General features: G+C 37.2%; 1 protein-coding gene across 1 annotated transcript in view; it reads right to left on the bottom strand.

Annotated features, from left to right (window-relative positions):
- SMG1 (SMG1 nonsense mediated mRNA decay associated PI3K related kinase) overlaps nt 1-11277 on the bottom strand; it is a 56345-nt gene extending 45068 nt beyond the window's left edge. The window contains exons 1-4 of the mRNA XM_018067404.2: nt 11118-11277; nt 7191-7346; nt 2878-3014; nt 536-594 (exon numbers count right to left, since the gene is read on the bottom strand). Coding sequence (XP_017922893.1) covers nt 536-594; nt 2878-3014; nt 7191-7206 — 212 coding nt within the window. The 5' untranslated portion in view covers nt 7207-7346; nt 11118-11277. The remainder of the gene's footprint in view (nt 1-535; nt 595-2877; nt 3015-7190; nt 7347-11117) is intronic.
- Nucleotides 11278-12173: the final 896 nt, after the last annotated feature.

Genomic DNA, 12173 nt, shown 5'->3' with positions numbered 1-12173 from the left:
TTAATAAAAGTATGCAACAAATGTGTTGGTCTACTTGCAACACATATCCAAGGAAAAAATTCTTAACATGAAGCTGAGCCTGGGTAATAACACTGACCTAAGCACCAAAAAGCCCACACACACCTGAGCTCCCTCTACACATGCTCTTCACTGGATGTAAATGAATCAGCTTGTAAAAAAGCTGAAGTTCAATTTGCAGCTACACAATTACAGCAGTGCAGTGCTACACCCAGCTGATCAAACACAGCTGAGACAGACTTCACCTTACCTATAACATCAAAGCCACACTGGTGCAGACACATTCTCTCCATGGGAAGTGTACCCAGACAGTCTAACAGTATTGTTGACATGCCTGAGAGTCTTAACTGTCCCCCAATTTCAACCTGTTCCTGCAATATCACATCCATGCAAAATTAGTGAATTAATTCCTTTCAACCTTTCCCTTTCTCCATTCCACTTCTATACTGAAATCCAAACCTAATGGTGTCATTTTTCCTCTTTAAAGCCTTCAAATTGTTTAGTTTTCCCAGCTTACCTTTCATTGAGTACATCATGAATGGCAGTCAGGATATTATCCAGTTGTTTAACTAGTACCTATAATATAAGATACATAAAAGGCATAAGCATAATAATGGCCCAATACTGTCTCCACAATAGGTTCTGTTTACACCCACATTAAACACACCACTGCCAATTCTGCTTGCCAATAGAATGCTATTATGCTTTCCAAGGCCACTGCAGACTAGCATGAACTATATTAAGCAATACTGCAATATTATCCTAGATGTTATATTTAATATTTATTTACAGTAGCCATGAAAATAAACTGGCAGCCTGCTATCAAGGTTTGTTCTAAGTTTAGTCCTTGCTGATAACATTTCATAACAAATGTAAGACTCACCATACAGCTCATGAATAGAGTGTACTGAAGACCAAATCTCTTATACTAATGATCAGTTGTATCACCAGAAAGTTTAATGGAACAGATACTATAATCTGAAGTTTCTACTTAAGCAATCCTGAATTTCAGTGAAATGGAATACTATTCTGGGGATGAAACATGATTGATGAAGAAGTGCTTCTGAGTAAACATAACAAGAAATACTTGTTTTCCTAATGTGCACTAAACCCACACCACATCACTCAGTTGATTGCAAAATCATACATTAGGTGCAACTATGTAAGATTAACAAGAAGTTTCCTCGACAAGTTAATAAAAAGGTTTGTTCTCTTTTCTTAAAGACATTCATCTTTAAGAATGTAGTAGATAACAGTAGATGTTATCCAGGAGTTTTTTTGAAGATTTGAATACCACCACGCTTTTGAGAGTGGGGGAACAGAGAGAGGTCCACATGTTTGGCCTCTCAGAACTCAGAAGGACATACTAAAAATGTGTCTGGTATCTGCCAAAGGGGCTGCAAAAGAGACAAGTGAAGGCATCAGTATCATTTAGAAGCTGAAGCACAATGCCATTAGATGACAAGTGACTACTGACATACTGCTTTGTTGAACACACATTTCAACTCTGAGAATGAAAAGAACTCCGTTAAACCACATTTAACAGTGTCAGGAACTGCAGGAGCCACTTCTAGATTAAACACTGTCCATTAGCAAGTTTTAGATTTGACATCTGATCATATCTTCATTAGTGAACTCAGAGAAGTTTAAACACAAGTTTTCGGTGACAAATTTTTAACATTCTGACCACAAACAGAGTGTCACCACTGAGTCAGACATTAGAATGGCAATTCCAGTATGTTCTGAGACACTAAAATAAAATGCAGTTACAAAATGAGAAAGAAACCTGGGGGAAAATGCACAGAGAATGGAAGTAATTAATAAAACCCAACCACAGAATAATTGTGGAAAGCATTTACTCCCTAAATCCTTGTAATAACAAGGATTTTGTTTCAGAGGAAAGCTGAAGTACTAGCTTGGCTTGAACAAGGGTTTCTTACACCTAGCTGCACAGGCTAGAATAGTCTCATATATTTAAGTATCAAGCCTTTTGGAAAAGAGTACAATCATGAGTGGTTAATTAATATATAATGAGAGAATGAACCAATTTCTTATAAATATGACTAGACACATGCCACAAAAGAAATATCACAGCACTGCCCGTAAATAAGTGGCAGGGTATTAAACCATCACTTCCTGTTTTTTCAGTACTTGAAAGTACTAAGCTCTCCAAAACAGTGGGTGAGATGTGTCAGACAAAATACTCTTTAACACTTCATTTCAAAATAAGTAATATTAAAAATGTATAGCCACTGAGGGATACTTCCCTCCCCCATCCCCAAATCCTCAGGAAACCCTTGAGAACATTAGAGACTTCAACGAACCATTAAAAATCCTAAAGATGTAAGGAAAACAAAGACTTATTTAGTTCTCTTCCCATAAAAGGGAATCCACATACAAAGATGTTTAGTTAGAAAGCTGAGTAACTAAGATGAAGCTATTCACAAGACTAAATACCTGTATATTTTTAATTTAAAATATAGAAACAGGTTTTTAAACAAGACAACACCACGTTCTACTTCCTTTTCCCTTCATTTCCTTGGTGAGGAATCCAAAGGGCATTGCTAAGACAGGTCAAAAAAACACACACACATGCTGTGTTTACTCCTACAGTTCACACATTCAACGAGTCTGGTTTAAGGCAACACGTCATAAGTAATCAAGCAACAAAAAACTTCCTGAATTAAGGAAACAATATAAGACAATCCAGGAATACACCCTCCTTTCTTGTGGAATGAAATTCCTTGTATCCAAGATATTCCTTGCAGACATATCCCAACAGTCTGATTTTTAAAAAGACAGTTCTATAGAAAGAGTGCATGGAAATTCCAGTGCTATGGAAAGGGAAGAATTACTAACCAGTTTGTTTTCTGGTTGCTGAATGAATTCTTTCAGTTGCTTTACAGTAGCCAGTCTTCGGTCTCTGTCGTCTTCCCGAGTAATCCTCCGAAGAAGATTTGACAGTCGAGACTCGTCAGAATAAGACAACGATCGCTCTGAAAAAAGCAATTTATTTTTCTTTTCCCTACAGCATTTGATCAATAATACCCTGTATTGTCCAAAAATGTGTATTTTGGAACTTAGCAACTAACAGTAATTTGAGAAAAAAGATAAATCATTATTTATTTTTAACTTAGTAAGAAGAAAATTAGATGCAAAATCTAACTAAGCTGCCAAAATGTTTCATTTCTTCCCATGGACAGCCCAATACCTACATAAAACTCATGCAGAACTAAGCAGAACTATTTACTTCTACACAAAAACCTGGATTTAGTTCCCTTCTACATAAATGAAACTTAAAAAAAAAATGGGTGTGGCAAGGTTAAATCTGACAGAATAGATAAACAAAAACAATTCAACAAATACTATTTAAAGAGAACCTTGTGGATAAAACAAGCTGCTTCTTGAAGCAAAGAACCAGAGTTAAGTTCAAGTAACTACAAAGAAACAAGATTTTCTCTACTATTTTGGTACAAGAAGACAGGTTATGAGTAGCTTTATGATGGGTAGCAAGGTTCTGCTTTGGAAAGGAAAACAGATCTATTCTTCCTTTATTGAGGCACAAAAGCCCACAGTGTGCAGAGGTGCAGGGGCTATTTGCTTAAGCAGACCATAATGTAGGAGAATTAACATCTTCCTAAGAAAACATTTCATTAAAGTTGATCAACAGCACTCAATACCAGGTGAGGTGACAGCTTACCTGATTTAGTACCAATTACCTATGAATCCATACAAATAATTCATTTCCCTCTTTTGCAAAAAGGAAACAAAGTTTCTTTCGAGATGTTTAACATTAGATGTTTCATGGTGGTTAAAATCAGAGGATTCATGGAACATGATGAGGTTTTCTTAGTCAGTCAACATGACTAATGAGAAAATCCACGACAGCTACAGACAGCTTTTTGCTCTGGTATGTTACACATCAGTCATCCCATGGGAGCAGCCATAAAGGCAACCTGGTTAAAATGGGAAGGTTATAATGGGAAAATACTGACAGAAGAGGTCATCTGCCAGCCTGGGAACCTGGAACATCCTTCTAGGGCAGTTGGGTACCTAAGAACAAGACATGTCAAGCTATCCCTGATAAGCACAAATCCAAGAAACTGCAACAACAGATTTGTTGTCTGCAAAGGTGAAGAACAGACTGTATTGATAAGAAAGCAGGAATTGGCAACAGCTATTGGCTGCTCCAGTTGGAAAAACAACAGCAAACTGGGAAAGCAAACTTGTCTGAGAAAATAAAAAGCAGCAGCATCTACTGGCTGTTCCAGGTGAAAACCAGTAGTTAGTAAAAGCTACTGGTGGCTCCAGGTGGTTGAATCCTACACTCCCTTATATGTCTGACAATATAAAAATAACTTGCTTTCTACTCAACATGAAGCTTCTCCCTGCAAAGACTTGGCTCTGTGAGATCTCCTGGGCAGACCAGACCCTCCCTGGGGATGCCTGACCAACCCCAAGCTCTGGGGTGCAGATCAGCTTTGATCTGTCATCAACCAGCCCCACTCCTGGGAGAAGTGTGGTGAGTGCTGTACAGCTAACGCTTGAGTAGTATAGAGATGTGCATGGAAGTAATCAGAAGTATATATTTGCTTTACTAGTGGTAATTTGCAGTACCTTGAAACAAATTTAAGAAACAAAAAACCTTGGTGTCCTTGTGTATTACAGATCCTATGAACCCACCCACAAGCCAGCAACTCCTACAGGTTGTGCCATCATGGAGAGCATGGCTTCTGTCTTATACTCACAAAAAATATTCTCAGCCTTATTTTCATGTCTCTATTTTTTGCATTTAAAAATAAAACTATGAACAAAACAGGCTTTGATAATCTGTTTCTTGCCAAGCATCAGTTTAAGCAATTAATTTTGAAGACACCTGACATTCTGAAGGATTAGGCAGGCTTAGCAAACATTAAAATAGCAGTAAGAGTCTGAAGGATCAAATCTACATTTTGTTCCTAGCTAACACAACTACACAAGACATGCAGAGATGTTATCTGACAGGCATGAAGAGCACTTCTTTTGAGAAGTTAGTGATTTCACAGAAGACTAAAGCATACACAGCCATTTAGAAAGAATTCAAGGTTCTTTTCCCTTGCTTTATCTAGAAACCACAGGTTTCAGTAGTGACAAAAAGCTGCATTTCTGGTGAGAAACATACAAGGAATCATGATCAACAAAGACACCTTCTGAAGCTGTATCTGAGGTCTTCCTGAGTGCTGGTGCCCGAGCAATAACTACAATCCCAGCTAGATGGTCATTTGCATTGGAACATCTCCTTGTATTCTGCCCAGAGCTGAGCCAGCAGCTGCAGTCCAAGGCTTGCCTGCCAATGGTCAATACACAGCCAAACTTCAGAAGGATGGACCTAGTGCAGTTATCCACCCCAAAAATTTGAACAGCCCTAAAGAAGAAAGAAAAGGACTACCAGGAAGACTGCTGCCTGCCCAGAAAACCAGAACTGTATAAATGAAACTACCACCACCAAGATTACTGGTACGAGACACACATTTAACCTCCACTAGAACAAGACACACCGTTCAAAACTTTCTACGAAAGCAGTTTTGGTTTTATTCAGTTAATACCTAGTGAACATTGGCATTACTCCCCAAGAGAATAAGTATCAGCTATTTGTTAAGTCACAATAATAATCTTAAAAAAAAAAACCCAAAACACCAACCAAGAACATGACTGAAGCTACACTAACCAAAGCACTACTTAACAAATGCCTATGTTTTACTCTTTGTGAAAAATCAGCAAGGTCTCAGCCACAGGCTAACAAACAAGAAAATATCAAAGAATTTAAAAAATAATCCCACTGTATTTTAAACAAGCTATGAAAAATCAAAGTGACTTGCTGAAACCTACAACAACCATAAAGACAGACAAGTTCAAAAGGAGAAACTCTTGAAATCTGACATCTAGAGGACAGAGAATTTACAAAACCCAGGCAGTAACTTCAGTCATCCAAAATTATCTATTTTAACCTTTTAAAGAGGTGCTCACGTACCTAGGAGAAAAGTCTGAATTTACTATTATTTAGTACTAGCAGAAAATTCATGCATGAGCCCACCACCAAAAGTATTATTTAAAGAGTTCTCTATTTCCTCTACATAGACATAAAAAGACACTAAAAAGACTAAGTAATTTTTATATCAAGACATCAGAATGGGATCATAAAGTCTGAGTTTAACCCATTCCAAAGATCAGTTTTTTGAAACAGTCATATCACCACTTGCTCCTCCGTTCTTCCACCTGCAAAGCACACTGAACACTATTGTCTTTTTTTCTTCTGAAATACAAATCCCTGAGAAGAAACAGCATATATGTTTATAACGTGCCTGGCATAAAGCAGTTACAGCTTTTAGTAGTGGCCTAACTACTACTTATACTAAGTGATGCAGTGACAGTGCTTACTCATAACTAAGTTTCTATTTTCATTCAGAAGTCCTTGGAAAAACTTCTTTTTTTTTTTTTTTAATTATGACTCAAACCTCAGATAGAGTGGGAAGAGTCAAGCCTTCTTCCTCACAAACACAAGCCCAGCATTCTTGCACCCTCTCGCAACTCCAAATTTGTTCTCGCTGCATCTCCCAAGACCTTGCCCACATTCCTTTGATGCCTGCAGTTCCTCCAACCCTGGGCTGAGCAAGAGGCAGCACGAGCTGTGGCAGGCTCAGGAGTACCCATGGCCTGAGTAATCAGCTGGTACTGTGATGTGATGACTCGCTGACCTGCAGGCCAGTGCCAACAGGTAACGGCTGAGCTCACCAGTGCTGCTCTTCCCACACTAGGGACTCACTGATTAACAACTTCTTACTCAGGCACCAATTTTGAACAAATCCAAGAGCAAATTCTCCTTCTTAAGAGTTCTTGATCTCTCTGCCAAATTTGCTGACCTAAATAAGGGTTCAAAAGCCATTTAAAGGAAATTGAAAGATTGAGAGCCTAAGCCATATAGTCCAGGGATCTGCCCAACCTATGGAAGAAGCCTCAATGCAGGGAACAGTAAATACCAGATGACAGTTTCCATCAACATCATCTAATCATAAATAATAATAAAAAAAAATCATATAGAGTGCCTGATCACAGTGAACTTCTTTTCATATTCTGAATACAAGAAATGTTGCCAAAAGAGATACTCTCTTCCTGAAAATATGTGATATCCTTACCCTGTGATTTCCTCATGTCTTTTGTGGCTAAAGCACGATTCCCATGCGGAACACTGGTAAAATCAGGATTGGTCACATTGTTAACTCTCAGCTCTTGCCCCAACGACTTCCGACCATAAGTATTTTCCCCAGATCCTCCATTGACACTGTAGCCACCTGTGGAGAAACCAACCTGACATTAAAACAGGCTCTCAGACCATATATTTAGTAGGGTAGTGAGTTATGAGCTATTCAATTCATACACAAATTAGCAGCCCTATCCTCTACCACCTTCTTTAGGCTCCCTTTTCACTTTCACATGCACCAGTGTTTTGTTATATCCTATAAGTTTCCAGGTCACATATTTAGAATCTCAGGTTTTTTTTGAAGCCCATGAGAAAACCTCTACTGCAATGAACTTTAACACCAATTTTGTTGTATCTAATGTTTTCTTATTATTACTTTGACCTTGTATTTTACAAAGAGTTTCATGTCAAACTCCTAGTACATGTGGCTAGATACATTCACTTACTTGCTCCTTCATTATGCACATCAAATCTCCATTCTGTTTTTACTATAAACCCACCACACAGGCTCAGTAAAATGGTCCAAAAAATGAGAAAGCTTTTGAAAAGCCAAATATTATTTGCATGTACAGATTGAACAACTCTCTCAACATACAAAGGTCAATATTTTCACTCACTAATACTGCCATTATCCTTAATTAAAGTCAATCCTACATTCTCCCACTTGAGATACATCTTTGGTAACAGCATAAAATTAAAATAAAAATGCCATTTTGAATAATTCAATTACTCTTACCCCTTACAAGAATATACATACTCAACTACTGAGACTGAAAATTCTTCCAGTCTACCACACCACTTTGAGGGACAGGTTGAAGTGAAATTGTCCCCTGAGTCTCCCAATACTTCACTCAGTGTATTAGAGCTCATTTCCAAGGCAGCTTTCTAAAGTGCCTTGCCCCTGCCTGAGACAGGGAAGAATGAACTAATAATATTAAACCCAGAACAAAAGATATGCAAGATTTCTTTCAGAAAAGGTATTTCCTCAAGTACACCTGCTTCAATGTATAAAAGAAAGTCTGGGGAAAAGGAGAGGTGGCTCCCCATAAAAAGAGGCAGCCCACTGAGACTAAAGGTTGGATAAAAAATAAGTTCAAAGATCAAGGTGAATCTGGACCTCAGTAGTTGTGAAGAACATCTCTTGAAGGCAAAGTTTTTGATAAAAAGCAGATATTAACTACTGGTAGACATTTGTGCATTTCTGTACAGACAGGACTACCCTACTATTACAGAAAATCCTGTGCAAAGTCTCACTTGTAATTAATCAATTACAATTACGGGAAAGATAGTTTGTGTATATTTGGATTTACAACATTAAATTTTACAACTCAGTTTTTAAACAAACTACCAGGTGTGCCCCCTTAACGTTACGTTGTCAGAATAAACCAATACTGTTCTATGAAGGAAATTACTTCTAACAGCAATTAATACATTCAACACTAAACAGAAGCGTATCACTAAAATTCAAATCAACAAAGAAAAGATGTCAGATGATCATGCATTCAGGCCACAAACATCAACTATCAAAAACAGAGAAACTACCATGTACTACTGGAGTTCTTAAAAGTTATTTCACATTTTTCCTCTAGCACATAAAACATCCAAGCTTTTCTGGTTGCCTGCAGAGGCATGCAGTATTTGCTACAGCACATCTGACATTAGCTGAATTAAACACAAACCTATATTCTCCCACTTAACATGTAAATGGTACATCTTTAGTAATAATATTGCTCTAAATCACAATTTATTTAATTAAAAAACAGCAGGACAATCAGGTTTTTTGCCAATAAGGCTGTGAATACTACATTCTAACTCTTCCCTTACCTTCTGGTCTGAAAAGCTTTTAAAAATCCTAATATGTACTAATTCCATATTTATATGTTAAATCTCAGGCCAAATAAGAATATGATCAATTATGTCCCCGCTATTAATTTGAGCATAAATATGCAGATACCAAGACATAGGAAATCTTTTTAGCAGTAAGGACTAGAGGACATCATAGTTACAAATCAAAAGGGAAGAAAGTGTTGCAGCAAGGGAGAACATCTCACCTGTAAGTAAATACCCAAGAGCATTCTATTTAGTTTAAAAACTCACATCTTCCAACTCCCCTGTCTTGTTTTATAAGGTAAAGGAGAAAAGTTAATGTCAAGGGTTATTTATAACAAAGAAAAAACCAACAGCCAGACTAATCTTACAGATGCAGAGCAAAAGGACAGGAGTCAACAGTCCTAAGCTACAGAAAGGGAAATCTGAATATCAGAAAAAAAATTGAGTGGTAAAGCACTAAACAGGCTCTTAAGTGAGGCTGCACAACCTCCCATCCTTAGATGTTTTCAAACCTGAAAAGCTCACAGAAACTATCAATTTGGAATTAACTTTTGTCATCAACACCAGAAGCTGGGGTAAGGTGGGTAGGGGGGGTGTGAAATCCAGGACAGAAAATCTCAAAAGAAAATTCCATGCCAGCAGACACCAACACATGAATTGAAAAATCTTATTAACAAAGAAACTACTCTGCATCTGTAAGCTAACAAATTTCTACAAAAATAAAAATGAACTAGACATACTTGGAATTTGGTTTTATAGTAAAGAATATCCTAATCATCTCTTTTCAAGTCACACCTGAACAAAATAGCCCAAAGTGCTGAGCTAGCAGAGACATGCCCTGCAAGACAGAGCACTGGAGGGAGAGGTCGGTGCATTTTTCTTTTCAAATGGCACTTTCCCAGCAACTTCACAAACTACCTTTCTGAATTTGTCCAAAACTTACTAGTTCAGTACACTGCCACTACATTCTTTTTAAATGCTAGCACACTTCAATTTATAAGAATAACCTACTATGTCAGTGTTAAACACAGTATAACATTCCACATTAGCTGACACACTGAAAATACTCCCTAAGCAGTTTCCCTATTAAAGTTAAACAACCTTAAGGTTGTCAAGCTATGCAGATAAACATGCTTCTGCCACCTACTAACACTACCTATTACTTGTAAAAAAAAAATTTGCATCCAGCTGTAACTTCCCCTAAGATACAGCAATTATTTACAGACAGTTACAGGGCAGAGAAGTAGGAGGAGTACCAATACTTTGTAGGTTCCTGAACAAAAACTCCCACACTACTAATCCTGGGAGATTTTTTTGAGTCTGGCCTGCCTGAAGATTTATATAGTCTAAGAAGTGATTCAGCAAGTAAGAAATCCTATTTGATACCTGTATTTGGCAATTAAAAAGAAAAAAATCAGAATATAGATTTCTTTTTCATATATGATTCTGAATGTTTAGTTAGAGAGAGTATTTCCATCCTAAAAATAATAAAAAACACCTAGTAAAAGTGTGTGAATCACACATCACGTGATTTATATGAAGTCAGACCGAGGCACATGGAAGTAGAAACTGCCATTAATGATAAAATATAGATCTGATTACCAAACAAAGATTCTAGTTTGGTGCAGTAAAGCTGCAATAGGCAATATATCAGACTAGTAGCCTGTTTAATCCAATACCAGAAGCACTAGAGAGTATTCAGGAAGAAATCAGCCTGCAGACCAAATATATCCAGAATACTATTCTTCAGAAAAAAGTGCTTATTCTCTTAACACATCAAGTCTTCTCTTGCATTCCTCTCCTAATGCAACTGCATATTTTTGTCAGCATTCATATCAACCACAACATTTCTTCTATCCCTGACAAATCTCTCAAAACAGTGATACTGTGATAATGAGTCAAATCACTTCACTGCCTTTTTTGGAGGGAAAAAAAAAAAAAAACAAACCAAAAAAATTCTCCACCATTTCCATTTTACTGCCTTTCCCTGAATGTCCCCTCACAATTCATACATGAAACAGCAACTGTATACCTTTTTCTTCATTCTGTATGTCAGTGTGGACTCTGATATCATCGTGTCTTTGCCGAGACACCACAGCTGAATTTGAGGGTTGTAATCCATAGGAGGCAGAACTGCCCCGATCTCTGGATGAAGAGTATTTTAAATTGTCCTGGTCAGCTGATGCACTGTCAGTTCTACAAAGAGAAAAATATTTTTTTTATGTAGGGGTATAACAGGAGTGGGATTCACATTCACTTACAAATATAACATATTTAAATGACAATCCCAAACGTATTTTCCTATGTGAAGAAGTTGTACATCTAACCTGCTTCTTAAAATGTGACCTTAAATTCACACTGGGATGAGAATTCACTAATTATCGCAACAACATGCAAAGGAAATGCATTCTAGTGCACTAGTGCCTTTTCTCAGGACATTCTCAAGTCTCTTTTCAGTTGGATGCCTATATAAGGAAAAATCACTTCCCAGAGGTGACAAATAAAATACAACTAGGTACAGGTATGTACCACAACTAGATGTCAGAGTGCCTACCATCTGTGAAAGTCATCACTAATCCACACATGAAGGTTTACATAATATGCCATGGGCCTTACTGAGCAACACAAACCCTCTTATTAGATGGAAGAGTTGCTAGCACGTAACTGATAATCAACACAGAAATCACATATTGGGTTTTTACAAAATAAAAACTGCAAAACAAAGAAAGAGACTTTACCGGAGAAAAAAGGTAAATTAAAAGCTGTTATCCTTTGGAGTAAATCCTTGCAGATAAAAGGTGAGTTAAAATCCACATTAAGTTTAAACCACTCTCATATCAGAAAACTGATTTATAGCCCAGAATAAATTTTGAAGGAAAAAGATTAAGTTATGAAACCAACTCTCTCACTGGACATACTAAGTGGTTTAATTTTCCAAAATACAGGAACTTTAATGAAATAAACTTGTGTACATGAGACTTTAGAATCTAAACTCAACCAACTATTTTAAATGCATTCTTACAAGCAATGCTGGGGGTTTGACACTAGAACAAATAACACCCATCGAAAAGAAAAATCAGCAGAATTT

This window comes from Manacus vitellinus, unplaced genomic scaffold (genome assembly GCF_001715985.3).
Source record: "Manacus vitellinus isolate BGI_N305 unplaced genomic scaffold, ASM171598v3 scaffold_12_pilon, whole genome shotgun sequence".
Taxonomy (NCBI): domain Eukaryota; kingdom Metazoa; phylum Chordata; class Aves; order Passeriformes; family Pipridae; genus Manacus; species Manacus vitellinus.
Note: the sequence above shows the minus strand (reverse complement) of the source record. Positions and strands in the feature narration are given on the sequence as shown.